Here is a 25,838-nt window from a genome sequence, read left to right as displayed (position 1 = left end):
GCTAGGATTTGACACCAGGTCTGGTTGACTGCAAAGTCCATGTTCTTTCCACTGTGTTTTGCTGTTGTGAATCATTTTACGTCTCCAGCTGCTGCTTCTCCGCCTGCAGTCTGGAGAAAAAGTCTGGACCAGTTGATCAACAAGGTTCTCTGGCTCTAACTGGTTATAATTCAATTATTTCGTATATTGCTGGTTATGGTCCCTGGATTGAGAAAGGTCCCCTGAGAGGAACTAAATATTTCCCATTTTCCTGAAATGGGTTGGTGTTTATCATCTCCATACGAACAGAAGTCAAGTAGGTGTAGCCGCAAGGGGAGAACCAGACATAGGAAACATGCAAGGAAGATGCTGGCACGTGTATCATGGTTATTTTTCTGTGAGTTCCTAGAAACACATATCCTTCAATTGCCCCTCAGCATGTGAATACCTGGGGAGTGTCCCCAAAACCACATGTCAAAAAGAAATACATTAATTCAGTACTTTCCCCTTAACTCCACTAAAAAATTCCTGTTCTTCCTCCCGTGTCTTCTAATCCTGTACATGGAATTGCCATCTTCGTCACTTTGTCTACTTTAATCAGGTCATCAACTTCACTTCCATCTGGAGAGCCCTCCCCATGAGTCCTCACTGTCCTCTCTGTTGTGACCTGGTCCAGGCCCTCATCTTCCCCTTTCTGGGTATTGGCTTCCTATTAGGGCTTCTGTCTCCAGCCCCAACCTCTCTTGGTACTACCTTCTCTCCAGGGCCACCAGTGTGACCCTCATAAAGCCACCCCCCCCAACACCCACCAAGTTAACAGCAAAGATTCCCCTGCTTACTGCAGTGCTACCCAAACTTGCACTGTTTTCATGACTATGTTCATTTCTCTTTCCACCCATGTAAGTTTAATAGTCTTCTTGAATGCCATTGGCTTTTCTTACTACCAGCTTTAGCTTCTGTGCAAGAATATTTGTGAAGTCATAGTTTTGGCATTATCACTATTGTTTTTCCCACCACACATTAATGTTACATAACAAAACAAAATTTTAGGTGTGTATGTTACCTAAGTCATCTTACATACCACTAATGGTATATTTTGAGAACCCTGGATACTGAACAAAGGTCAAATTCTTTTTAGTAAACTTTACCCCCAACAGGGGGGACTCAAGCTCACGGCTCTCAGATCAAGGGTTGCATGCTCTAGACCCTGAGGCCAAGAGTCCCATGTTCAACTGACTGAGCCAGCCAGGCACCCTAAAGGTCAAATTCTTTTTATTTTACCTCCTTTTATTTTTGTTAGTTTTTAATGTTTATTGTTGAGAGAGAGAGCATGAGCAGGAGAGAGGCAGAGAGAGGAGGACAGAGAATCTGAAGCAGGCTCTGTGCTGACAGCAGACATCCCAAGATGGGGCTCAAACTCATGAATCTTAAGGGGCGCCTGGGTGGCTCAGTTGGTTAAGCGTCTGACTTCTGCTCAGGTCATGATCTCATGGCTCGTGGGTTTGAGCCCCATGTTGGGCTCTGTGCTGATAGCCAGCTCGGAGCCTGGAACCTGTTTCAGGTTTCTGTATCTCTGTGTCTCTCTGACCCTTCCCTGCTCACGCTATCTCTCTCTCTGTCAGAAATAAATAAAACTTAAAAAAAATTTTTTTAAAAAAAACTCATGAACCTCTAGATCATGACCTGAGCCAAAGTTGGACGCTTAACTGACTAAGCCACCCGGGTGCTGCCCCCTCAAATGTCAAATTCTCACAACTTTGAAAAAAATATTTGTTTATTTTTGAGAGAGACTGAGACAGAGCATGAGCAGAGGAAGGGCAGAGAGAAAGGGAGACACAGAATCCGAAGCAGTCTCCAGGCTCCCAGCTGTCAGCAAAGAGTCTGACTCGGGGCTCGAACTGGTGAACCATGAGATCAGGACATGAGCCAAAGTCAGATATTTAACAGAATGAGCCACCCAGGCACCCCAAAGTTCAGATTCTTAAAGCTGGTATTCAGAGCCCTCCCTGATCTGGTCCCAATCTAATTTCCAGCCTTAATTCACAGACAGCCCACATTCATAGAGTGCTGCAGGCACAGGGTCCACTCTGTATTTTCAGACACGCTGTGTTTTCAATCCTTCCTTAACTCTTTGCTTTCTCCCTAGAGCCTTCTCAAGCTTTAAAACCCAGCTAAATTATCAATTACCATGTGAAATCTCTGATCCTTCCAGACAGAATCAAGCTCCTTCCTCCCTTCCTTTCTTTCCTCCTCCCTCCCTCTCTTCCTTCCCTCCCTTCCTCTCTTCCTTTTCTTTTCACTTTCCCTTGAGAATAATTTCTTCCCCTATGCTTCTAGCTACTCACACTCTGATGTGAGACTTCTATATCATTTTGCCTTCTAATCTTTTACCTGATACTTTACCCTACTATAATTCAGAGTCCTTGAGGCAAACATTGCACAAATGGGGAACTGAGGAAAATAATAATAAAGGGCTGTTCATAAAGTTGTGGAAAGGGTTAAAGAATATCTCTGAGAGGGGTGAGACATTGAGTCTGGCTTCAGTGAGAAGCCAGTAGAAGGGGTGACCCTTACGCCTAAAGGGCAAGGGAAGGAAAGTTTATAAGAACCCAGAAAGACTGTAACTGCAGTTGTTGAAGAAAAGGTCCTCCCAACAGGGTCTGTGGCCTCTGGTAACCATATATGTGAGTCTGAGAGAGAGAGAGAGAGAGAGAGAGAACAGAAGAGTTGCCTGTTCAACTCACAGAATCAGGAGAAATGATACATTGTTGTTTTAAACCACCGAGGTTGTTGTTTAAGTCATCTTTACCACCAGACAAACCTGAGGCTCACGCACAACTCTGAGATCAAGAGTCACATGATCTACTGACTGAGCCAACTAGGTGTCCCTGGAACCCATACTTTTGATACAAACATAGTAAAAAATGTTTTCACTTTTCATAGAGATACTTAAAACAGTTTTCTGGGAGCATTTGATCTTTGTTTTTTCTCAGTTGTTTGAGATGTAACAAAATATATGACGCTGTCACTGGAAGTTTTATTCCAAGCCCATTTATCTACCATTAGAATGGTTTACTTTGTTTAGGTGGTCCTATATTGGTGATCTTTGTATATCTGTGATCTTTACAAATTAACCATTTGTGCATTACTTTTTAAAACGATTGATATTTAATAAACAAATATCTTGGTCCAGAGGTGTGTGCCAGCCTTGTAGATTGGCTCACTGAACATTTATTCCTTAAAAAAATTTTTTTAATGTTTTTTATTTATTTCTGAGAGAGAGAGAGAGAGAGAGAGAGAGAGCGTGAGCGGGGGTCAGAGAGAGAGGGAGATACAGAATGTGAAGCAGGCTCCAGGCTCTGAGCTAGCTGTCAGCACAGAGCTCGACGCAGGGCTCGAATCCACGAATCGTGTGATCATGACCTGAGCCGAAGTCAGATGCTTAACTGACTGAGCACCCAGGCGCCCCTATTCCTAGTCACCTTCTATTTTGCCTTCATTTACTATAGAAGGTAGAAAAGAAAATACTAAAATGTCCAGGCTCCCTTGCAGCTAGAGATGGCCATATAATAGTTTGGTTTAAGGAGATGGAGGTGAAAATCTATGAGATCTCTTCCTCTTTAAAAAGAAAAAACTAAAGGCTCCTGGGTGGCTTAGTCAGTTAAGCATTCGACTTTGGTTCAGGTCATGATCTTAACTTCTCATGAGTTCAAGCCCTGCGTCGGGCTCTGTGCTGACAGCTCATGCTCTGTCTGTCTGTCTGTCTCTCTCTCTCTCTCAAAAATGAATAAACATTAACAAAAATTTTTAAAAAGCCATAGGAAGAGAAAGCCTTTGTCTTAGATCTTTTGCTTTCTTCCTGATTAAAAACAAGAGAATTTGAGAATGATTTAATAAAGAGACTACAGAGGTGTGAGCAGGGTATAGGGAAACCACAGGAGTAGAATAGTACCCCAGGGTGAGTATCAGAGGAACTGTTATCACTGTAGGCCTGAAGGGGAGAGAGCAATTAGAAACAGAACAAGAGAGGTGTATGAGGAGGGGGGGAGTTGGAGGAGTGACTTGAGGGGTGCTGAGACCTTCCAAAGGGACTTAGATACTCTCTTCCATCCATCTGATTTTCTGTGAGGGCTTCTTTTAGGCTAAACACCACTAGGATCCAGGGGGTAAGTTCTGCCTCTTGGAAACAAATCTGGGTGGAAAAGAATATAGGGGCGCCTGGGTGGCTCAGTGGGTCAAGCGTCCGACTTCGGCTCAGGTCATGATCTCACGGGTTCCTGGATTCGAGCCCCACATCAGGCTTTGTGCTGATAGCTAGCTCAGAGCCTAGAGACTGTCTTCAGATTCTGTGACTCCCTCTCTCTCTGACCCTCCCCTGCTCACGCTCTCTATCTCTCTCTCAAAAATAAATAAAACATTGAAATAAATAAATAAATAAATAAAACATTAAAAAAATTTTTAAAAAGGGGGGCGCCTGGGTGGCTTAGTCGGTTAAGCGTCCGACTTTCGCTTAGGTCATGATCTCACGGTTCGTGGGTTCAAGCCCTGCGTCGGGCTCTGTGCTGACTGCCAGCCCAGAGCCTGGAGCCTGTTTCAGAGTCTGTGACTCCCTCTCTCTCTGACCCTCCCTGCTCACGCTGTCTCTCTCTCTCCTAGAAATAAATAAAAACATTAAACAATTTAAAAAAAATTTTTTTAAAAAAAGGAAAAGAATAGAGAGTCTGGAAAGACAAGCAGCATAAAAACCATCTCATTTATCTTTATACCCATACTGTGCAACACATTGTGAGAGTGTCTGGTACAAAGTAGGAGATGAATAAATTTTTTTCATGTTTATTTATTTTTGAGATAGAGAGAAAGAAATAGAGAGAGAGCACGAGCAGGGAAGGAGCAGAGAGAGACACACAGAATCCCAAACAGGCTCCAAGTTCTGAGCTGTCACCACAGAGCCCAATGAAGGCTCGAACCCATGAACTGTGAGATCATGACCTGAGCCAAAGTTGGCTGCTTAACTGAATGAGCCACCCAGGTGCACCAGAGATAAATACATTTTTATTGAATTTCACTGAACCCAGTTCTTTGTTCTACCCTGCAGTGCTTAAGACCCAATCTGAAATCTCTGCCAACCTCACTCAGGCCAAATAATCCAACATAAAGTTGCTGGTCTTTAAAGAACTTCCTTTACCCAGTTGAAAAAGGCATTTGGGTCCTTTTCTGAGGCCAGATTAGGTGGCTCTTTGAAACAACTTTTGTAGATCTGGACTTTTTATTTTTATTATTTTTATTAAACGTTTTTAAATATTTATTTATTTTTGAGAGAGAAACAGTGTGAGTGGGGGAGGAGCAGAGAGAGAAGGAGACAAAGAATCCGAAGCAGGCTCCAGGCTCTGTGCTGTCAGCACGGAGCCTGATGCAGCGCTCGAACTCACAAATTCAATAACTTTCTCAAGAATAAGAGTTGCATTTCCGAAGATCCTGATATACTGTGGAAATTGCCAATAAAAGATCTGAGGCTGAAGTCTGGGGGAAAAAAAAGAGATAATATATTGGAACTTGGGCCTTTCCCCCCCCCCCCATCCAAGGATCTCAAAGACCTTGCAAAACGGAAGCCTAGAATCTCTTGACCAGAAATTCTAGCCAGACAGACGGGTACTTTCCATCCACGATTCTTGATTCTTCGCAGCCAGTTCTGCTAGGTTGCAAATGCGCAAACACCTCTAGGACCCCGGGTTTCTTTCTGTTTCTTTATGAATGAACCGGCTCCAGTCCGCGCAGGCGCAGCTCCTGGTTCTCCAGCTCCACGTGAGGCCCACCCTTCCCTCTTGCTGGCGGCCCCGCCCTCATCTTTTCCAATGAACCAATGGTGAGCGGCCTGGGGGGCGGAGCCCGGAGCGGCGCGGCACTAGATCCCCCGGCGCCTGGCTCCCTCGCGTTAGTCTTGCTGTGTTGTGATCACGTGGCCAGCTCCGGGCGCGGCGCTTGTTTTGGTTTCCTTCTAGCTTGCCTCTGGCAGCTTCGGGGTGAGCGACTTTCCTGTGCCGGTTGCTGCGCCTACCTTACACTCTGATCTCCCTTTCTTAGGGCTCTTTCAGCCGGCAATTCTGCAAGCCCCTCGGGGCCGACTACTGCCATGCCGTTAGTTCGCTACAGGAAGGTGGTCATCCTCGGGTACCGCTCTGTAGGTGAGTCTCCGCCTTGGGGAGAGCACCGATGCACCGCGGCTTTGTGGCCAGAGGAGGCGCGCTGTCGCGGGAACGCGACCCAGACAGGAATGGTGGCATCGTTAGAACGGGGTTGTAGGGCGATGATTGAAAGGATGGAGGAGGAAAGGCTAGGGTGGTCGTAGTGTGTGGAGGGTTGCAGGAAGCAGGAGCATGTAAGGGTTAATGTGGGCTTGGTTGCCGGAACACCAGACTGGTCCTCAGTGTTACCCTGGGGACCGGGTAAGGATGGGGTAAGGATTTGATGATGGGGGCGCGGTCTGTGTGGCAAGTCGCTGGTGTCCGGGTGAGGGGCAGACTTGATCCTAGGGGAATCCCGGATCTTCCCAGGGGTGGGGTGGGGAACGGCGGCAGGAAAGGCTTCCTGCGGCGCTACAGAATGCATCCGGTGGCCAGGGTGCAGAGACCCAAGGCGAAGAGGGTGAGGGTAGGCTAAGGGAAAACACTGCACGGCACCCACAGGCTAGGGTGCTAATTTGGGGTCCTCTTTAGTCCTGGGCCACAGCCCCCGAAAGGGCAGAGGATGTAAATGTGGATGGATCATTTGGATACAACTACCACTGCTTCCCACAGGGAAGACATCTTTGGCACATCAGTTTGTGGAAGGCGAGTTCCTGGAAGGCTATGATCCTACAGTGGAGAATAGTGAGTAGATTTCTCCCCTAGGGGTGGGGCAGGGAGGTCTTTGTTGCCCTTTGTAATTCCCTAATTTGGGATTTTCCTGGTGCTAAAGGGTTGATTTGATTAGACTTTAAATCGAATATTTTCTCTAGTAATCCTCTTCTCTGAGTGGAGCTAGAGTGTGGATTTTGCAATATACTGCGTCCAGGATGGTGTAGACATAGACAATAAAAACCCTAACATCGTCTCTCTAGCCTCCTGGAGAGCTCCCTAGACCTGGTCCATCTACATCACCCCTAGGGTTAAGAATGTATGGGGGCACACATTGCTAGCCCTGCAAGCACCTCACAGTCAAGTTTTCTTTTCTTTTCAGCTTACAGCAAGATAGTGACTCTTGGCAAAGATGAGTTTCACCTACACCTGGTGGACACAGCAGGGCAGGTACCAGTTTGGGGTAGGGTATCTAAACGTGGCAGTTCAGTTGTGGGAGATGAAATCTGGTTGCCTCTGTGGCTCATCTGTAAAGTAGTATTAAAAGAAAAGCTTTTTAGCAGAGGGTAGTGTGCAGTGCACATTGGAGCTACTCTGTAAATTCTTGTTGAATAGTAATGACTGGAATAGTGAGTGCCCTAGGGAGGGTCCCTAGGATGCAACCCACAAAGCTTTGCCATCTGAGTGTTATGTATCTAGGTATTGATGTTTCTCTTTCTTGTCAGGATGAGTACAGCATTCTGCCCTTTTCATTCATCATTGGTGTCCACGGTTATGTGCTTGTGTATTCTGTCACCTCTCTGCATAGGTAAGTGACTAAGGTTATGAGTGGGGAACTTGGGAGGATCTGAGGGCTGTCCCAGAATAAGTTTATAGCTCCATTTCTTGTGTTTAAAGCTTCCAAGTCATTGAGAGTCTGTACCAAAAACTACATGAAGGTCATGGGAAGACTCGGTAAGTGGGAGATAGAGACGTAGTATGGGCATAAGGGGATGGAAGAGAGCAGAACGTCCAAGTTAGGGAGGAGACCAGGACAGAGCCTGTCTGATCTGATGGGGGAGTTGTCTAGCCTTGATGTGAAGGAGGTTGGGGTCCATGTGGATAGGGAGGGGATCTTATAGTAATTGGTATTTCTTCACAGGCTGCCAGTGGTACTAGTGGGGAACAAGGCAGATCTCTCTCCAGACAGGTACGGAGATCTCTATACCTCAAGGTGAAGGAAAGTGAGATGGACTAGGAATCAGTCAAGACTCTAGTCCTGGCTCTGCCACTGACATCAACAGTCATTTCCCCTTTTTTATTTCTAACTTGAAGGTTAAGACAGGATAACCCTTCTTTTTTTTTAATTTTAAAAATGTTTATTTATTTTTGTGAAGGGGGTGGGAGGGGCAGGGAGAGCAGGAGACACAATCCGAAGCAGGCTCCAGGCTCTGAGCTGTCAGCACAGAGCCTGACATGGGGCTGGAACTCATGACCTGTGAGATCATGACCTGAACTGCAGTCGGATGCTTAACCTAATGAGCCACCCTACAAGAGGCTACAAGATAACCCTTTTATTACAAAAGCTATAATTTCATATTTCAAGCCTCAGTCGTAGGCTTCTTTGTTTTCCTTATTTTCGCCTTCCCCAACCCTCCTCCCAAGCCTTGGAAGTGGGATGGGTCAGAGGAAGTCTAGATTCTATGAAGATTTTGCAGAGAACATGAGGATATTGCTGTCCTCTTTCTTCATGTCACAAATTTGCTTCTAGGGAGGTCCAGGCAGTTGAAGGGAAGAAGCTGGCAGAGTCCTGGGGTGCAACATTTATGGAGTCATCTGCTCGAGAGAATCAGGTACTTGACCTGAATATTAGGAAGGTGGTTGGGTAGCAGTGTTTTTCTTATGGCACTTCTTGGTCATGGGGATGGTGGGGGAGTGGGGTATACACCTCAGAGCTGGGTCATATTGGTGGCAGTGAACTAACTTTGTTGTTGCCCTGATTCTCTGTCCCTTGCAGCTGACTCGAGCCATCTTCACCAAAGTCATCCAGGAAATTGCCCGGGTAGAGAATTCCTATGGGCGAGAGCGCCGCTGCCGTCTCATGTGAGCCCTCAGGCATTGGGTAGCTGCCTTGATTCTGCCCCTGGCACTTGCCAGGCTCCAGCGGGTGTAGGCCCTTAGGACTTCACGGGTATTGTTGCCAGCTGTGTCCCCAGCCCTCTGGTCACACAGTGTGGTACCCTCATGTTTGCACACTTTTCCCAGGCTCCAGTGGCTTGGTTGTCAATGTTTACAATGGGGCAAGGATGTCTCATGGGCACTGGCCTCTAGTCCTCTGTTTTTGCTAAATGAATTGTTATAACCTGCAGGGTTGGGATATGAGTCCTAAGCATTCTTTATTCAGGACCCAGTCTTCTGTGCAGGTTTTGGGTGTTGGCTGGGTGAAGGGAGCTGGGGATTCCTGAAGTGGAGCGGGCTCCCTATGGTAACAATGTATATATGCAAATAAACTGAGAAATCTTTTTGTCTTCGACTTCTCTGTATGCCGGGAGAGCTCAAGGCCAGTATCTCTTTTTCCAAGGAATGGTGACTATGGCCTTTGGTGGGGAGTAAGGGCTAATAACTCTTTCCTCCTACCTCATTCTTATTCCTTACTCCTCACTCATTCAGGAGGACTATTACCCTAAGACTTATTACTTATTTTTTCCCACCTTTCTTTCCTCCTAGGTTCTCCTGTACAGGTACCAGTTGGCTGCCACTCCCATCCAAGTTTATAGGCTCTCAAGATCCCCTTAACTACAGAAACACCACCCTCTAGTGGCCAGCTGCCACATGCTGACCCAGCCTCCCTCCTGGGGCCTTGGCATTTGCTGGCACTCAGAGAGAGGGTAGCGTTTGGGGAGGAAGGAAACCCCTCATCCTAGTGATGTAATAAATGAGAAGAAGGGTAGAGGCAGGGACTAAAGTGTTGGTGAAGATTTTGGCTTTCTAAAAGAGTTGAGGAAAGTAAGGAATAACACCCCTGGTGTGTATCAATCCTTCCATTCCCTGTGTCCCCAGAGCCTTTCATTAAACGGATGTTCTTTGGTCTTTTCATTACCCTTGGTGACCTTTTCACACCTTTGGAATCATGCCACTCTTTTTAGGTGTCAAAAGGTATTGCTTCTGCTCTTTCTTATTGACCAGCCATCTCAGTAGGAGTTTGGACATTTCGCTAGGAAGGATTGGTCCTATCTGCCTCTACTTTTCTTGCTCACCCCCCAACCCCACCCGACCCAGGGCCTACCTGACATAATATCTCCCCCAAGGGTTTACAAGGGTTACTGGAATAGTACCATTCACAGGGAGAACACAGACTACTCTTGTCAACTGAGGGAGTCTGAGGTACTCTGTCAGTGCACTTAGTGGGGGAGGATGGGCAAAATCTTAGCTGTGACCTTGCTAGTGCTAGAGTCTAGGCTAGTTGGGCTTACAGTTGGGGGTGATTTCTGTCAGCTGCTTTTGCATCTCTAATCCAGAATCTAAAATAAAAAGGCTGCTGGAAGGAACATTCTCCAAAGAGCAATCTCAGTGGTTAAAGATTCTCTTTAGGGTGGTCACCACCCTCTTTCCTTATATTAAAATTAGGTCTTTTTGCATATCTGACCTGGAATACTCAATATAGATTATCTGTCACCCTGTTACCATTTCCATGAGGTCTGGGATAGACTTATACATGTTTGAAGTTTTCTAAAAGTGTATCAAGCAATCTCAGAGGCCTGACAAAAATAATGAATAGTAGTTAATAGCTAGGTTGGAATTCTTTTCCACTTAGCTGTGTGACCTTGCATAGTCACTTAACCTCTCTGAGCCTCAATTTCTTATTTATGAAGTGTAGTTAAATCTGCATAGGGTTGAGGTGAGAATTAAGTTGTGGTGATGTATGAAATGAAATGCTTAGAACAGTTTCTCATACATAATAAACTCTTAAGAAAGGTGGCTATTGTGTTGTTGGAGGTCTTTTTGGTGAAGGTCAGACTCCCTGTCTCTGGATGCAGAGTATGGAAGGACCTTCCATTTTCCAACTTCTGTCTCTTGGTTAAGTTATTCACTAAAGCTGGGACAGGTGTGGGATTGCTGCTGGGTTTTTTTTTTTTTTTTTTTGCTGAAATAGACCCGAATGGCCAATGCAGAGTACATGATACCAGTGTGTGGCTAGCATAGGGCATGCCTAGTCCTAATCCTTCCCATGACCCTGGCTAGTAGGGATTTAAAGGTTTTCTGCTCTGTTACTATGGAAGCCACAAGTCACATATGGCTATTAAGTTTAATTTAGTATTAAAACCAAACAAAAAGTTCCTCAGTTGCACCACCTACATTTCAAAGTGCTCAATAGCTACACGTGGCTGAGTGAAATTAGTGTAGCTATAGTGTATTTCTATCACTGCAGAAAGTTCTTTTGGACAACATTGTAAACCCTTTCCCACAAAACCAGCCCTGCGCCTGATTTACGTCTTTCTCCACATCCTGCTTAAAATGTTTTTATTATCTAAATATATGCAATCCTAGGAAAAACATGCCCATTGGTTTGAATCATGGATGTCACTAGATGTAATTTGTTGGGAAATTTTACCTATTTTATTCAGTCTCGATCTCATCATCATAGAAATAATTCTATGTAGTTCATAAGGAAGGTGAGGAATAACTAAGAATATATAAAGTATCCAGTACATAGTTAATTTGTCTCTTTCTATTCATCCCGTGGTTACAGCAAATGCAGAAAAGGCTTCCCAATCCTTTCTCACCCAGACTTACGGGTGTGTGTTTGGGGGAATGCCTGCAAGTAGAGTGTTTTGGGATCTTGTCTAGACTAACAGTACTCCGGCCAGGTAGCAGAAAGGCTCCAAGGTACATCCTCTCTGTTTACTAAAAAAGGGAACACAGGCCCTGAAGGTCCCGAGAGAAAGACTAGGAGTGGGGGTGGGAGCACCCGGGGAAAGGAAGGAAACTCCACATTTATGTTTTGATCGGGGGAGGTGTGTGTGGTGATTGTGGTAGCACTGAGTCTTCTTTCCTCACGAGGGGGTTTGAAAGCTCCAAGGAACGACTAGGGACTCGTACCGCTTTCCTTAGGGCCCCCGAACGTGGCAAGAACCCACCCTTTGCAGCGCCAGGCGCCGTGCCTCACTTTCTCCATTTGCGGACTCCAGTTCCCAGGATGCAGAGCAGCGGCCAATCTCCTGGCTCTTCTTCCATCCCCCTCCCGGGAAAGATTGCCCCTGGCCAAGGCAAAGGGGCTGGTGGAATTTCAGGGATCGAGAACTGCAAGGATACGGAACTAGAAAGTGGCCGGAGTCCTAGTTTCACGAGCCGGTCAGTGAAGGAGGCAGGTCCAGGGCCGGGCGCAGAGGAGGGGGGCTTCATTCCCACGTGTCTGCACAGCGGCCGGCCCGGCGCAGTCGGGGTTAACCCGAGGCGGAGGGATTCCGCAGCGTGTGCGTAGAACTGCAGAGTCACAGCCTTTCCTCCGAGAGGGCCGTATCCCTCCGCCGCTCCGCTCCAACACAAAATAGGGCCGCGTCTTCTCCTTTCTCCGCTTCTCGAGTGGGGTTCCCCAGGCAAAAGGGCCCCCCGGATCTTGCGCCGGAGGCTTCCTGAATCTCTACGACCGCTGCCGAGATCTCGGGCCAGGAAATAGCCCCTTCGCAGGAACCACCCTACCGGCCGAACAGGAGGCGGAGGGGGGGGAGGCGGAGCGGCGCCGCGCTGCACTACTTTCCTCTCCGGTTGCAAATGGCTGCCTCGTTCCCCACTTTCCGCTCAGTTTCCTGACCCCCCGGTGCCGGGAGCCGGGGTTGGGCCATGCACCTCTAGGCCCCCCGCGATCACAGCCAGCCGGGGGTCGAGGGGGTGCCGCCGATCAGAGCCGGCCAGGCCGGGGGCGGGGCAGCTCCCGAGGCCAGAGGGGAAGGGAGGCGAGCGCAGGGCCTGGAGCGGCCGGAGGGGAGCGGGCAGAGGGCTCGCACCGCCCGCCCCTTCCTCTTCCTCGCCCACCTACCCTCCTCCCTTCCCCGGGGGGGAGCAGAAGGTGGGGGGCTCGAAGCCTCAGAGGGCGAGCGCTCGGGGTCGAGGAGCCCGGCGCTGGGTGTGTGTCAGGTTCAGCCCCGCGGCCCCGCCGGCTCCGCGTCGCCGTAGCTTGCGCGGCCCCGGGGCGCCGGCCCGGGCGGGGAGAGGGGCTAGGCGCTCCAGCGAGGGTCTCACGTTCCATCCGGGCCCGGCGCGGGGCGGCGCGGCATTCCTTCCGGGCTGCTGGGGAGGCGCCTCGACGTTCCATCTGGAGAGCCTCGACGTTCCGCCTGAGCCCGGCGCGGGCGGCCGGGGCGCTGGCCCGGCCCTAGGACTGAGAGGCCGCCCGGCGACGCGGATGCGGAGCCTGCTCGCCCAAGATCAAAGCCACCGGTGCTCTCTTTGTGTCCGCTCGGGATTCGCCGCCCTGGGGCTGTCCATGGAAACCTAAACTGCTGGAACCCGAGGCAGAGAACCCCTCTTTGGCTTCTTGCGTTTTTTGGGGGAGGAGGGTGGCCACTCCGACCTGGATTTACCGTTCTTGGCCCCCCTAAGCCCCCCCGTGCGGGGGGCGGCTGTGATCGCTCTGGCGGTTGGAGGTCGGGGAGCGGCCCGGGCTCTGGCCATGTTCTCGGATGAGGATTTCTGGATCGCCCTGTGAAGAGGTGAGTGAAGTCTGCCCGGCCAGGGCCCAGAAAGGGTTGGACTGGGGGCATAGCCAGATGGACTATCTTGGCCGGAGCTGGCCTTTAGGTTGGAGAAAGGGGTGCCAGAGCTGAGGAGGGTTCCTTTGGCAGTGTCTGTCAAGGGAACCTGAGCCAGTCGCCGGGGCAGAATTGAGACCTGGTGTCTTGGGGTGTGCCTCTTTAAAGACTGGGGGTTCAGGGAACCACGGGAGTTTGGGAACCTAGCCAGATCGCCTTTCTGCCTGTTTATTTTTGTGTTGGGGGGAGCTCTGCTAAACTAGGACCCAGGCCCTGATGCCAGCACCAATCCCAGTTGGCTGCTTCTCCTTCAGGGTTCCTTGTGGGCCTTGGGAACAGAATAACTTTGGGAGGGAGGATAGAGTGCCACTGCCAGGTCAGACTTATGCCAGGTTGGACTTTAAGGTTGTTCTTGCCCATCCGGGCACCCAGAGCAGTTTCCAGGAGACTCCAGGAACCCTAGGTCTTTCACCGGGCCTTATTTCACTGTGCAAAGGGAGAGTGTGTGGAAATTAACTAGTATGATGAAGGGGGTGGCTGGGGCAAGAAGGAGGCGGGGCTGGGGGCAGCTCTGGCCTTGCTGTTCAACTTTAAACTGCCCCGCCTGACAAAGTGACCCTAGCAAGGCCTAGTGCTGTCTTAGCCTGCTTTGCCTCCCCTCCTCTGGGGATGGACATAATCTCTAGGGGATTATAGAGTAGGCCGTTGAGATTTGCTCCCTGCAAATGTGGGCTGCAAAAAAATGGCTTTTGTCTCCTGCTTTCTCTGGGCCTGGTGTGGAGAGCTGGTCGCCCATAAGTCCCTGGCCAATCCCACAGGCCCCTCCCAGACCTCTCCAAACCCTTTTCAGAGAATGTTACTGGTCCTCTGATCCTGTCCCAAGCCTGCAGAATAGGGTGGCCTGTCCCTCTTTGGAAGAGAAATGGCCTGATCAGAGCTGTTTCAGCCAAAGCCTGTGTTTCCAGCCCTGGCAGGAGGTGTTGGGGAGAAGGGGTGTGTATGTGAGTGCATGAAGGTGCAGCATGAGCCTCATGCCTCTGAGCCCTGGGCTGGGACAGCCCCTCTCACAGCTGTCATGCTGCCCAGCAGGGATTTGGCTGGTGTGTTTTGCTCCCTCACTCCACCCCCTCTAACATACATAGGCTAGATCTCTTCGACCCTGATCTTGGACAAAATAGGGGGGTTGCCCTTGAAAGGTATCTGGGTGGTAACCCTGAGGTGAGAGGGGCTACAAGGGTGGTAGAGTGAGGCTAGCTGTCACCCATGCCCTCTGCCACTGCCGCCTCTGGAGGGTCCCTCCTGTTGTCTGTCCCCAGAGAGCTTCCTTAGGAGGGACCTCTCCTTGTTAGCTGTGGTTGACCCCAGGGTGACCCAGAGATAGTCCGGAGGGTCCACAGGGCCAGTGTTGCCATTTGCATTCTTCCTGGAGGGCTGGCCCAAAATGGGGGTGGGGAGAGGTGTGGTTTGATTCTCAGGCTGGGAACCAGGAAGTCCTGAGTCCTACAGAAGAGCTGTTCACTCAAGGGCCTACTTCAGCCTCTCACCTCTCCAAGCTTCTGTTTCCCCTTTGGCTGGGAAAATGGAGTTAAAACTATTGGTCTGGGATGGTGGCGGGAGAAGAGTGGGTTGAGATGAATCCCTGTCTTCTTCCTTGCTGTTTTGGGCATCTTAGGCCCAGACTAAGGGAAGCCAGCACAGTTTTACCTCCTAGATCTGTACTTCTTTGGGATCTCTAGTTCCCCAGAAGAAGCCTGGCTAGGCATTAACCCAGTTGAGATCTAGGGAAAAACCCTTGGTGTATATGTATGTATGTGTGCAATTTCTGGCTGTGAATGATGGGACAGGGGAACCTGTGGTCTTTATTTGTTTAGCTGTGTTCAGGGGCCTGGCAACTGGGACTCGGCATTGGGGTGCAGGTGCTAGACTGCAGGGGTAGAGAAATGGAGCCCTGGTTTCTTGGAGGTGCCCCTAGATTGTTTTTGGTACAGCTTGGAGGACACTCTACTCTTTGCTTCTTAGTCAATCTTCCATGGCCCCATGAGTGAGGCCATGGCTTTGGAGGATGTTGGTACTCCGTCTTCCAAGGCTGGATGAAGGTGGTTTCTGTATCTCCCCAAGCAGTGCCAGCCTTACCAGCTTGAGAGGGCTGCGCTCGGGGGAGGGCAGAGGAATTTGTCCCTCTGGCCTTGTGTGAGGCAGTCCTCCTCCTACCCAGTGTATTATCACTGTTGCTTTTTATTTCTTACTGTTTGTGACTCCTTTGGCCTCAACTTTGAGAGCAGAGCTGGTAGAGGATCTTTGGGGGTATGTAGTGGTAAGGTACAGTAAGATGCATACATTTAGGAAACTTTGAAGTCTTTGGGTGTGGTCGCACCTTGAATGACTGAATGGGAAGAGGGGCCTGGCTGTTGTCCTGACCTCCAACCCCTACTTCCCAACAGTGGCTTCTAAGAGCCCCTTGAAGTTCCAGAGCAGCTTTTCTGTGGGCTGGCCAGATGACCACCCTACTTTCCTTTCAGGTGTGGTTGTGTGGCAGGTTTGGGAAAGAGATGACTAGGGAATGGAGGTAACAGGTATCAGGTGATGATACTTCGCTTTCCCAATCTAGTAGCTTCTGATAGTATGAAGGGAAAAAAGTAAAACAAGATTTATTTTTCTGTGATATGTCACAGAAGATGCATTGCCAGTCTCTAGAAATGGAGTGTGAGCTCAGGAAAAGAGAAATGATATTGTGGTTCTTAGGTAATTGATTCATCAATCCTAGGCACTTTTGAGAGTTCCCCCATTTCATCCGCTCCAGTCACTCAATCCCAGTGGCTGACCACTGGGGTAGTTGGTTTGGGAAGAGAGGCTTGTCCTTACTAAGGTTGGTGTGGTCCCTCTGATTAAATCAGAGGATTGGAAAAGGTGGGAGAGATAAATTTCTCAAACTTTTATTTAGAGTTCTGTTTTAGGGATTCCTGCATCTCTCTCATGCCCCCACCTTCCTTAGGAACATACTTTCTTTTCTCTGCTTAAGCCCCTATCCCTCCCATTTAAAGCTGCTGGCACCTATCTCTTTCTCCCTTTTTCTTTTTTTTAATTTTTTTAATGTTTATTTTTGAGAAAGAGCGAGGAAGAGAAAGTGAGGGGGAGGGGCAGAGAGAGACAGAGACACAGAATCCAAAACAGGCTCCAGGCTCTGAGCTAGCTGTCAGCACAGAGCCTGACACAGAGCTCGAACCCACAAACTGTGAGATCATGACCTGAACCGGAGTCGGACGCTTAACTGACTGAGCCACCCAAGTGCCCCTCTCCCTTCTATAAGATGACTTTCTTTTTCCTCACCTCTGTAACTTCACTTTTCTCTTTTTTGTATTGTGCTTAGTTCCCTCTGAGGTTTAGGAAAATATGTTCAAAGGGTGGGTCTCAACCTTCTTAGGTATAACTTTAGATTGTTTCATTTGGCTCTGGTATGGGCAGGCGTATTTTAGAAGAGGGGACCGTTATCCCCCACCCCCATAGTGTGTGTGGAAACCCTGCTTTACGGAAGAGGAAGGAAGCTACCCTGCTATGCTGTGTCCTCCCTGGGTTAGAACTCCTCTAAGTGGCAGTGTGCTTCCTGAGACTACAACTCCCAGCATGCCTAGCCTTGAGCCTAGCTACACATGCTCAGTAACTCTTAAGGCCCACTTCTGTTAACTACTAGGGACATCTGAGGAGGAAGGGCAGTTAGGGTTGCTAAGGGCAACGACCTGAGGCCTTCAGACTGGGTGAGATCCTGAGCTCGGTCCCAGGAGGGGTGAAGGGGGTGGGGGTGGGGCCTGAGCTGGATTTGGATGGGCCGTGGGTAGAAATTGGGGAGTTTCTTCTGTTGTGATTGGGATCTTCTGGTTGAAACTGGTGGAGGTGGAGGAGATCCAGCCATAGCTAGGCTTTAGTTCCAGTAATGTATTCCATACCCTGTAAGACCCCAGACTCTGTCTCTGGGAGAGGGATTTTGACTGGATTCAGACTTCGTGGGTTATGGCTACCCCTGGGTTGAAATTGACGTATCTCTTGGATGGTAGCTGACTTGAGATCTGAAGAAAAAGGCCAGGGAATAGGGCACACCAGGAGCCAAGAACTCAGATGTGAAGCAAAGGGCAGTACTAGATATAGATTGGATGTGCTTCTCGTTTGGATGCTGTTGCCCTGGGAACTTTGACACAGGAGGTAGGAAGTGGGGAAGGGGAGTGGATCTCCTGAGAATCTATAGTGGGAGAATAGGGTATGTGTTTTTCTGGGGAGGAAGTAGGCAGTGGGTTAGGGTTAGGGATAAAGACTTTCCTTGTCACTAGAACAGGAGTTTGTAGGTATGGCTTTGCTCTGCTTTTGGTAAAGTAGTTACCAATAGCTGCCTTCCTCCTAGGATGCTAGGAAAAGTGTTTAGTGGGGAGACTTACTAGACATATAGATCTTTCTTTTGGCTCTGACAGGTCTCCCCGAGAGGGCCCTGCCCAGTCGGAGAGAGGGATGGACAGCCAGAAGCCGCCTGGTGAGGATAAAGATTCAGAACCGGCAGGTGAGTAGGGCAAATTCTGGGTTTGCTGGCAGCATCCTGCCCTTCCCAGGCAACCTTATATTTCTGGCGCTGGCACAAGGACAGGAGCTAAGTCTGTCTAATAGACAGGTAATTGAAGGACTTTGTTCGTTGGCGCAAAAGTCATATTGCCATCACTAATTCACCAAGAGTTTTGGTTAATCTCATGGGTCTGATGAATGAACTAGTAATTTTTTTTTTTTTAATTCAAGTTAGTTAACGTATAGTGTAGTATTGGTTTCAGGAGTAGAAATTAGTGATTCGTTATTTACATAGGACACCCAGTGCTCATCCCAACAAGTGTCCTCTTTAATGCCCATCACCCATTTAACCCATCTGCCCCCCCACCTCCCCTCTAGCAACCCCCAGTTTGTTCTGTGTATTTAAGAGTCTCATACGGTTTACCTAGACTAGTGTTATAGAAGATGTTGGCTAATGCTTGCTTCTCTGTTCATTCAGCTGATGGGCCTGCAGCCTCCGAGGAGTCAGGCACCACTGAGCCAGTCCTTCCCAACCCACATGGGGGGGAGGTCTCTGTGCCCAGTTCTGGAGGTCCTAGGCTTCAGGAGCCTCCCCAGGACTGCAGGTAACTAGTTTGGGGAAATGAGGATGTAAAGCCACACAAAAATTTGATTTGAGAGTCTGGGCTTTCAAGGAGGAACATTTAGGAAGATGAGTGTTTGGGAATCAGAGGCATACCAAATCACGTGGATGTGAGGGGTGCCTTTGGTCAGGGGCCTGGCATGGTACTGATGCTTGTGTATCCACAGTGGGGGTCCAGTGCGGCGTTGTGCTCTCTGTAACTGCGGGGAGCCCAGTCTACATGGGCAGCGGGAACTACGGCGCTTTGAGTTGCCATTTGACTGGCCCCAGTGTCCAGTGGTGTCCCCTGGGGGGAACCCAGGGCCCAATGAGGCAGCGCTGGCCTGTGAGGACCTGTCACAGATTGGTTTCCCTGAGGGCCTGACACCTGCCCACCTAGGAGAACCTGGAGGTAAGTGAGGAGAGGTGGGGTAGCTGATTTGGGCAGGAAAGGGGGTAAGGGCTGGGTGGCCCTGAGCCAGTGATTACCCTTCTGCTAACTCTTTCCATTCTGTTTATCCTTTTCCTTCATAAAGGGTCCTGCTGGGCTCACCATTGGTGTGCTGCGTGGTCGGCAGGCGTGTGGGGGCAGGAGGGCCCAGAACTATGTGGTGTGGACAAGGCCATCTTCTCAGGGATCTCGCAGGTAGGGCTAGGGCCAAGGGATTGCATAGGCAAAGGGTAGAGTGAGCAGGGCTTGTGGGCTTCTGAGAGGCGAGGATGAGAAGGGCAGTGGATGGATGGAGGCAGAGCTAGTACCTGACCTGTTGTTCTGGGGAGAGCAGCTGGCACTGACACTTTGTCTCCACCCTGGCAGCGCTGCTCCCACTGCACCAGGCGCGGTGCCTCCATCCCTTGCCGCTCACCCGGATGTCCACGGCTTTACCACTTCCCCTGTGCGACTGCCAGCGGTTCCTTCTTATCCATGAAAACACTGCAGCTGCTATGCCCAGAGCACAGTGAGGGGGCTGCGCATCTGGGTAAGCAGTCCTGCCCTCTGGACATAGGACAAATAAGGGGCCAAGTGTACCTGGAGCTTTTGTGTATCCGTATGCCTCGCTAAAATAGATGTGAACTTTGTGAGCACAGGGACTTTCCCTGTCTTGTTTTCCATGGTGTCTGCAGTGCCTAGAAGAGTGCCTCACATATTATCGGGCAAATACCCAGTAATATTTGTTGTTTGTTCATTCTGTGTCTGTGGAATGCCTGTTATGTAGAGAGTACTGTGCGGAGTCCTGCAAAGAATCCACAGCTGACCTATGTTCTCTGTCTCTTCCCACTATAGAGGAGGCTCGTTGTGCAGTGTGTGAGGGGCCGGGGGAGTTGTGTGACCTGTTCTTCTGTACCAGCTGTGGGCATCACTATCATGGGGCCTGCCTGGACACTGCTCTGACTGCCCGCAAGCGTGCTGGCTGGCAGTGTCCTGAATGCAAAGTGTGCCAAGCCTGCAGGTAAGAATAGGAGGGCAGGAGAGAAGCCTTAGGTGAAGCACAGGTTAGAGTTGAAAATGAGGGCAGAAAGGATCTGTTATATGCCCTCTGTGACTGCAGGAAACCTGGGAATGACTCTAAGATGTTGGTCTGTGAGACGTGTGACAAAGGATACCACACCTTTTGCCTAAAACCACCAATGGACGAACTGCCTGCTCACTCTTGGAAGTGCAAGGTGATTATCCCTCTGATTCTGCCTTATTCTCTGTAATTCTACCTCCTGTCATATCTTGTTTCTCTATTGCAATGAGTTCTGTGCTCCCCTCCGGTCTCCTCTCTGACCAGTGCCTGTTTTGCCTGCTCACTTCCCCTAGGCATGCCGGGTATGCCGGGCCTGTGGGGCAGGCTCAGCAGAGCTGAATCCCAACTCTGAGTGGTTTGAGAATTACTCGCTCTGTCACCGCTGTCACAAAGCCCAAGGAGGACAGCCAGTCAGTTCTGTTGCTGAGCAGCATCCTCCTGTCTGTAGCAGGTAAGCAACACGGACTGGAGGAGATTGGAATGGCAGTTTGGAAGTACTGAGACTGGCAGGGGCCATGTTGAAGCAAGTCGACTTTGAGAGGGGAGCCCCAAAGCGGGCAGTACAATCTCTGTAGCCTTCATGCCTCGCCCCAGCATGCTGTCTAGGAGCTGATAGCTGATGAGAGCCCTGGTGCCTGCTCCCCTGTACCCTCTGCAGGTTCTCACCCCCAGAGCCTGGTGATACCCCCACTGATGAGCCCGAAGCTCTGTATGTTGCATGCCAAGGGCAGCCAAAGGGTGGGCACGTGACCTCTATGCAACCCAAGGAACCGGGGCTCCTGCAATGTGAAGCCAAACCACTAGGTGAGTAGGGTTTGAGGGTTCCTGGAAGTAATTCCTGTCTGGTCTGTGGCAAGGGACAATTTCTGCTTTGCCTTAAACCCTGTACTTGCAATGGACTAGAGCTGGGCTAGGTGGGAGCATGGTGTATTATGTCTGCAGGGAGAGCAGGGGCCCAACTTGAGCCCCAATTGGAGGCCCCCCTAAATGAGGAGATGCCACTGCTGCCCCCACCTGAGGAGTCGCCCCTGTCCCCACCACCTGAGGAATCGCCCACATCCCCGCCGCCTGAGGCATCGCGCCTGTCCCCACCACCTGAGGAATCACCCCTCTCTCCACCGCCTGAGGAGTCTCCTCTGTCTCCTCCACCTGAGTCATCACCTTTTTCTCCACTGGAGGAGTCACCGTTCTCTCCACCAGAGGAGTCTCCCCCATCTCCCCCACTCGAGACCCCCCTGTCTCCACCGCCGGAAGCATCACCCCTGTCCCCACCATTTGAAGAGTCTCCCCTGTCCCCCCCACCTGAGGAGTTGCCCACTTCCCCACCTCCTGAAGCATCTCGCCTGTCTCCACCGCCTGAGGAGTCACCTATGTCCCCTCCACCTGAAGAATCACCCATGTCTCCACCACCTGAGGCATCTCGTCTGTTCCCACCATTTGAAGAATCACCTCTGTCCCCTCCACCAGAGGAGTCTCCTCTCTCCCCACCACCTGAGGCATCACGTCTGTCCCCACCACCTGAGGACTCGCCCATGTCCCCACCACCTGAAGACTCGCCTATGTCCCCCCCGCCTGAGGTATCATGCCTATCCCCCTTGCCTGAGGTGTCACGCCTGTCCCCACCGCCTGAGGAATCCCCCCTGTCCCCACCGCCTGAGGAGTCTCCCACGTCCCCTCCACCTGAGGCTTCACGCCTGTTTCCTCCGCCTGAGGACTCCCCTGCTTCCCCACCACCTGAAGACTCACCTGCTTCTCCGCCCCCGGAGGAGTTGCTCATGACCCGACCGCTAGAGGAGTCGTCCCTGTTGCCACTGCCTGAGGAGCCACGACTCTGCTCCAGACCTGAGGAGTTGTGCCTGTCCCCTCGGTCCGAGGAACCATGCCTGTCCCCTCGGCCTGAGGAGCCACGCTTGTCCCCTGCACTTGAGGAACCGCGCCTGTCCCCTGCGCCTGAGGAGCTGCATCCATCCCCTCCGCTCGAGGAGCCACACCTGTCTCCCCGGCCTGAGAAGCCATGCCCGTCCCCTCCCCCTGAGGAGCTGTGTCTTTCCTCCCGGCCTGAGGAACCACGCCTGTCCCCTCGGCCTGAGGAGCCACGCCTATCCCCCCAGTCTGAGGAGCCGCAGCTGTCCCCCCGGCCTGAGGAGCCATGCCTGTCCTCTGGCCCTGAGGAGCCGCAGCTGTCCCCCCGGCCTGAGGAGCTGCGCCTGTCCCCCCAGCCTGAAGAACCGCGCCTGTCCCCTCGGCCTGAAGAACCGCCCCTGTCCCCCCAGCCTGAGGAACCACGCCTGTCCCCCCAGCCTGAGGAACCGCACCTGTCCCCTCGACCTGAAGAGCCCCCTGAGGAGCCAGGCCTATGCCCTGCACCTGAGGAATTACCCATGTTCCCCCCACCTGGGGAGCCACCTTTATCCCCCTTGCTTGGAGAGCCGGCCCTGTCTGAGCCTGGGGAACCACCTCTGTCCCCTCTACCTGAGGAGTTGCCGTTGTCCCCATCTGGGGAGCCATCCTTGTCACCTCAGCTGATGCCACCAGGTAAGGGGATGTTAGTCTTCCTTTGTCTGGGACAGTCTTAATTCTTTATGGTACATTTAACTAAGAGTCTCCCTCTTTGTCTTTCCAGATCCTCTTCCTCCTCCACTCTCACCCATTATTACAGCTGTGGCCCCACCAGCCCTGTCTCCTTTGGGGCAGTTAGAGTACCCCTTTGGTGCCAAAGGGGACAGTGACCCTGAGTCGCCATTGGCTGCCCCCATCCTAGAGACACCCATCAGCCCTCCACCAGAAGCTAACTGCACTGATCCTGAGCCTGTACCCCCTATGATCCTTCCCCCATCTCCAGGCTCCCCAATGGGACCAGCTTCTCCCATCCTGATGGAACCCCTTCCCGCTCAGTGTTCTCCACTCCTGCAGCATTCCCTGCCTCCCCAAAACTCCCCTCCTTCCCACTGCTCTCCTCCTGCTCTGCCACGCTCCATTCCCTCCCCACTGAGTCCCATGGAGAAGGCAGTGGAGGTCTCAGATGAGGCTGAGCCACATGAGATGGAGACTGAGAAAGTCCCAGAACCTGAGTGCCCAGCCTTGGAACCCAGCCCTACTAGTCCTCTCCCCTCCCCCATGGGGAACCTTTCCTGCCCTGCACCTAGCCCTGCCCCAGCTCTGGATGACTTCTCGGGTCTGGGGGAAGATACAGCCCCTCTGGATGGGACTGACACTCCTGGTTCACAGCCAGAGGCCGGACAGACCCCTGGCAGTTTGGCTAGTGAACTTAAGGGTTCCCCTGTGCTCCTGGACCCCGAGGAGCTGGCTCCTGTGACCCCTATGGAGGTCTATGGCCCAGAATGCAAGCAGGCAGGGCAGGGTTCACCCTGTGAAGAGCAAGAGGAGCCACGTGCACCAGTGGCCTCTACCCCACCCACTCTCATCAAATCCGACATCGTTAATGAGATCTCCAATCTGAGCCAGGGTGATGCCAGTGCCAGTTTTCCTGGCTCTGAGCCCCTACTAGGCTCTCCCGACCCCGAAGGGGGCGGCTCCTTGTCCATGGAGCTGGGGGTATCTACAGACGTTAGTCCAGCCCGAGATGAGGGCTCCCTGCGACTCTGTACTGACTCACTGCCAGAGACTGACGACTCGCTACTGTGCGATGCTGGGACAGCTATTGGCGGAGGCAAAGCCGAGGGGGACAAGGGGAGGAGGCGCAGCTCCCCAGCTCGTTCCCGCATCAAACAGGTGAGAGGCCATCTAGCCACTGGTTGTGGTCAATGTGATGCCAACGTCAGGGGCGTGGTCCTTTGTCATGGATAGCTTTCCAACTGGTTTACTGAATCCTAGACTCTCAGAGATCCTTTAGTTGGTCCTCTTTGTTAGGGGAAATACTGATAGAGAGGGAGTGAATTGCCTGGGTTTGTGATTACCCAGTAAGATAATAAGGACTAGAAATTTAGGTCTCTCTAGCCAGTGTTTTTCTCATTGTGCCCTGTTGGCCACTTTCTCGGGACAGGGGAATGGTTTGAGCCGGAGCTATCTACCTGTCACTGAGAGCTTGGCTCTTCCCCTGCCCTGAGTAGGACTCCTGGGCCTTACCACCTATCATGCCCTGTTCGTTCATCTCTTCCCTTCCCCCTGAGCCTGTAGACCCAACACACTACAGGATTACAAACTCCTGACTTGCCCTTATAATCGTCCTCTTCCCTCACTCAGGGTCGCAGCAGTAGTTTCCCAGGAAGACGCCGGCCACGTGGAGGAGCACATGGAGGACGCGGGAGAGGACGGGCCCGGCTAAAATCAACTACTTCTTCCATTGAGACTCTGGTAGTAAGGAGAGGCTTCCCATTTCCCAAACATGCTTCAGCTGGCCCCTTCAAGATTAAACACCCTTTAAATCCCTGCACGCCTATCTACCTGCTTGCTAGCCTAGGGCCTGTCCAGCTATGTCTGTGCTTCTGTCCACCTGGCCCCCAGGCTTCTCTGAAATCTCTGCTGTTGGGCTGAGGCCCAGTTTGGGAGCTAGGGTGTTCTTCTGCTTCTTAGTCCTGGCTCCTGGTCTTCATCTTAGCCAGGGGTTCATGCCTCCTTCCCCCAAGATCAAAGGGGAAAGCGGCTTAGTGGGGGCAGATTTAGCTGCCTCACTTGCCACAACTCTCTGCCTGTAAGGTTGCTGATATCGATAGCTCTCCCAGCAAAGAGGAAGAAGACGACGATGACGACACCATGCAAAATACTGTGGTTCTCTTCTCCAACACAGACAAGTTTGTCCTAATGCAGGTACTGTACTTGCCTGGTGTAGTTCCATCCTTAGCACTGAGACCTGGCAGACCCAGCGTTGGCTGTGCGTGTTTGGTGGGAGGGTAAATGGGGAAAACCAAACGAGGACCTGGTTCTGGGGATACCCAACTAATGAGAAAACACAGTGAATCAGGATCATGTTGTTCCTTTGTTGGTCCATCCATCTAATGTCTCCTTAGTGTCTCTTCTGGGCTGGGCACTGAACTAGGAGTAAGGAGTATAGCTGTGAGAGTCAGAAAGTCAGAAATGATCTCTCCCCTATTGAAGCTTATGGCCTAGGGAACTTAATGTATGTTCCCATCCGAATAATCTCAAAGCTGATAGAATTTTGTCAGGTATGTTACTTTCTCATCCTGACCAGTCTTTATCCTTCTTATCTTCCTTTCACTTCTCCTTCCTTTTACCCATGTCAGGATGTACCAATTCAAATGCCCTGGTCAGATGAGCAAGGCATGCTAGGAAGGAACAGGCCCGTGATGGCTAAGTGTCCTAAAGACAGGGGGGTGGGTTTTTGACTCCCCCCTTTCAGATTAGTGTTGTAGTTGGTTGCTGGGACTAAGTGTGATTGAGGAGGCCAGGTTGGATGTTCGGGTTTCTCTGTGTTTCTCTAGGACATGTGCGTGGTATGTGGCAGCTTTGGGCGGGGAGCAGAGGGCCACCTCCTCGCCTGTTCCCAGTGTTCTCAGTGCTATCACCCTTATTGTGTCAACAGCAAGGTGAGTTCAAGGCCCAAGAGGCCTGGACTGGGAAATGGGGTCAGTTATTTCTTACATTAGGCCCCCGTTCTGGTCATAGACCAGAACAAATAAACTTTGTTTATTTATTTTTAAATTTTTGGAATTTGAGTATAATCGAT

General features: G+C 50.9%; 2 protein-coding genes across 3 annotated transcripts in view; both read left to right on the top strand.

Annotated features, from left to right (window-relative positions):
* Positions 1-5,961: 5,961 nt before the first annotated feature.
* RHEBL1 (RHEB like 1) lies at positions 5,962-9,779 on the top strand. 2 transcript variants are annotated; one of them, XM_039221077.1, is made up of 9 exons: positions 5,962-6,161; positions 6,774-6,845; positions 7,195-7,262; positions 7,538-7,620; positions 7,710-7,766; positions 7,954-8,001; positions 8,563-8,644; positions 8,809-8,894; positions 9,519-9,779. In XM_039221077.1, the coding sequence occupies exons 1-9, from the start codon at positions 6,110-6,112 to the stop codon at positions 9,607-9,609; spliced, it is 639 nt and encodes a 212-aa protein (XP_039077008.1). In that variant the 5' UTR covers positions 5,962-6,109; the 3' UTR covers positions 9,610-9,779. The 2 variants fall into 2 exon arrangements, with proteins under 2 accessions (XP_039077008.1, XP_039077009.1); XM_039221078.1 differs by lacking the exon at positions 9,519-9,779 and having other exon boundaries at positions 8,809-9,300.
* A 3,254-nt stretch (positions 9,780-13,033) lies between these two features.
* Positions 13,034-25,838, top strand: part of KMT2D (lysine methyltransferase 2D) — a 39,224-nt gene continuing 26,419 nt past the window's right edge. Inside the window, exons 1-15 of the mRNA XM_039221056.1 lie at positions 13,034-13,501; positions 17,998-18,083; positions 18,561-18,687; positions 18,872-19,095; positions 19,220-19,329; positions 19,501-19,663; positions 19,969-20,134; positions 20,234-20,348; positions 20,488-20,645; positions 20,853-20,998; positions 21,137-22,729; positions 22,818-23,926; positions 24,398-24,511; positions 24,851-24,961; positions 25,594-25,698. Coding sequence (XP_039076987.1) covers positions 18,035-18,083; positions 18,561-18,687; positions 18,872-19,095; positions 19,220-19,329; positions 19,501-19,663; positions 19,969-20,134; positions 20,234-20,348; positions 20,488-20,645; positions 20,853-20,998; positions 21,137-22,729; positions 22,818-23,926; positions 24,398-24,511; positions 24,851-24,961; positions 25,594-25,698 — 4,290 coding nt within the window. The 5' untranslated portion in view covers positions 13,034-13,501; positions 17,998-18,034. The remainder of the gene's footprint in view (positions 13,502-17,997; positions 18,084-18,560; positions 18,688-18,871; positions 19,096-19,219; positions 19,330-19,500; positions 19,664-19,968; positions 20,135-20,233; positions 20,349-20,487; positions 20,646-20,852; positions 20,999-21,136; positions 22,730-22,817; positions 23,927-24,397; positions 24,512-24,850; positions 24,962-25,593; positions 25,699-25,838) is intronic.

The sequence above is a fragment of the Hyaena hyaena genome, unplaced genomic scaffold (genome assembly GCF_003009895.1).
Source record: "Hyaena hyaena isolate Hyena2069 unplaced genomic scaffold, ASM300989v1 scaffold_936, whole genome shotgun sequence".
NCBI lineage: Eukaryota > Metazoa > Chordata > Mammalia > Carnivora > Hyaenidae > Hyaena > Hyaena hyaena.
The sequence above is the reverse complement of the archived record's forward strand: the minus strand, read 5'-3'. Positions and strand labels throughout refer to the sequence as shown.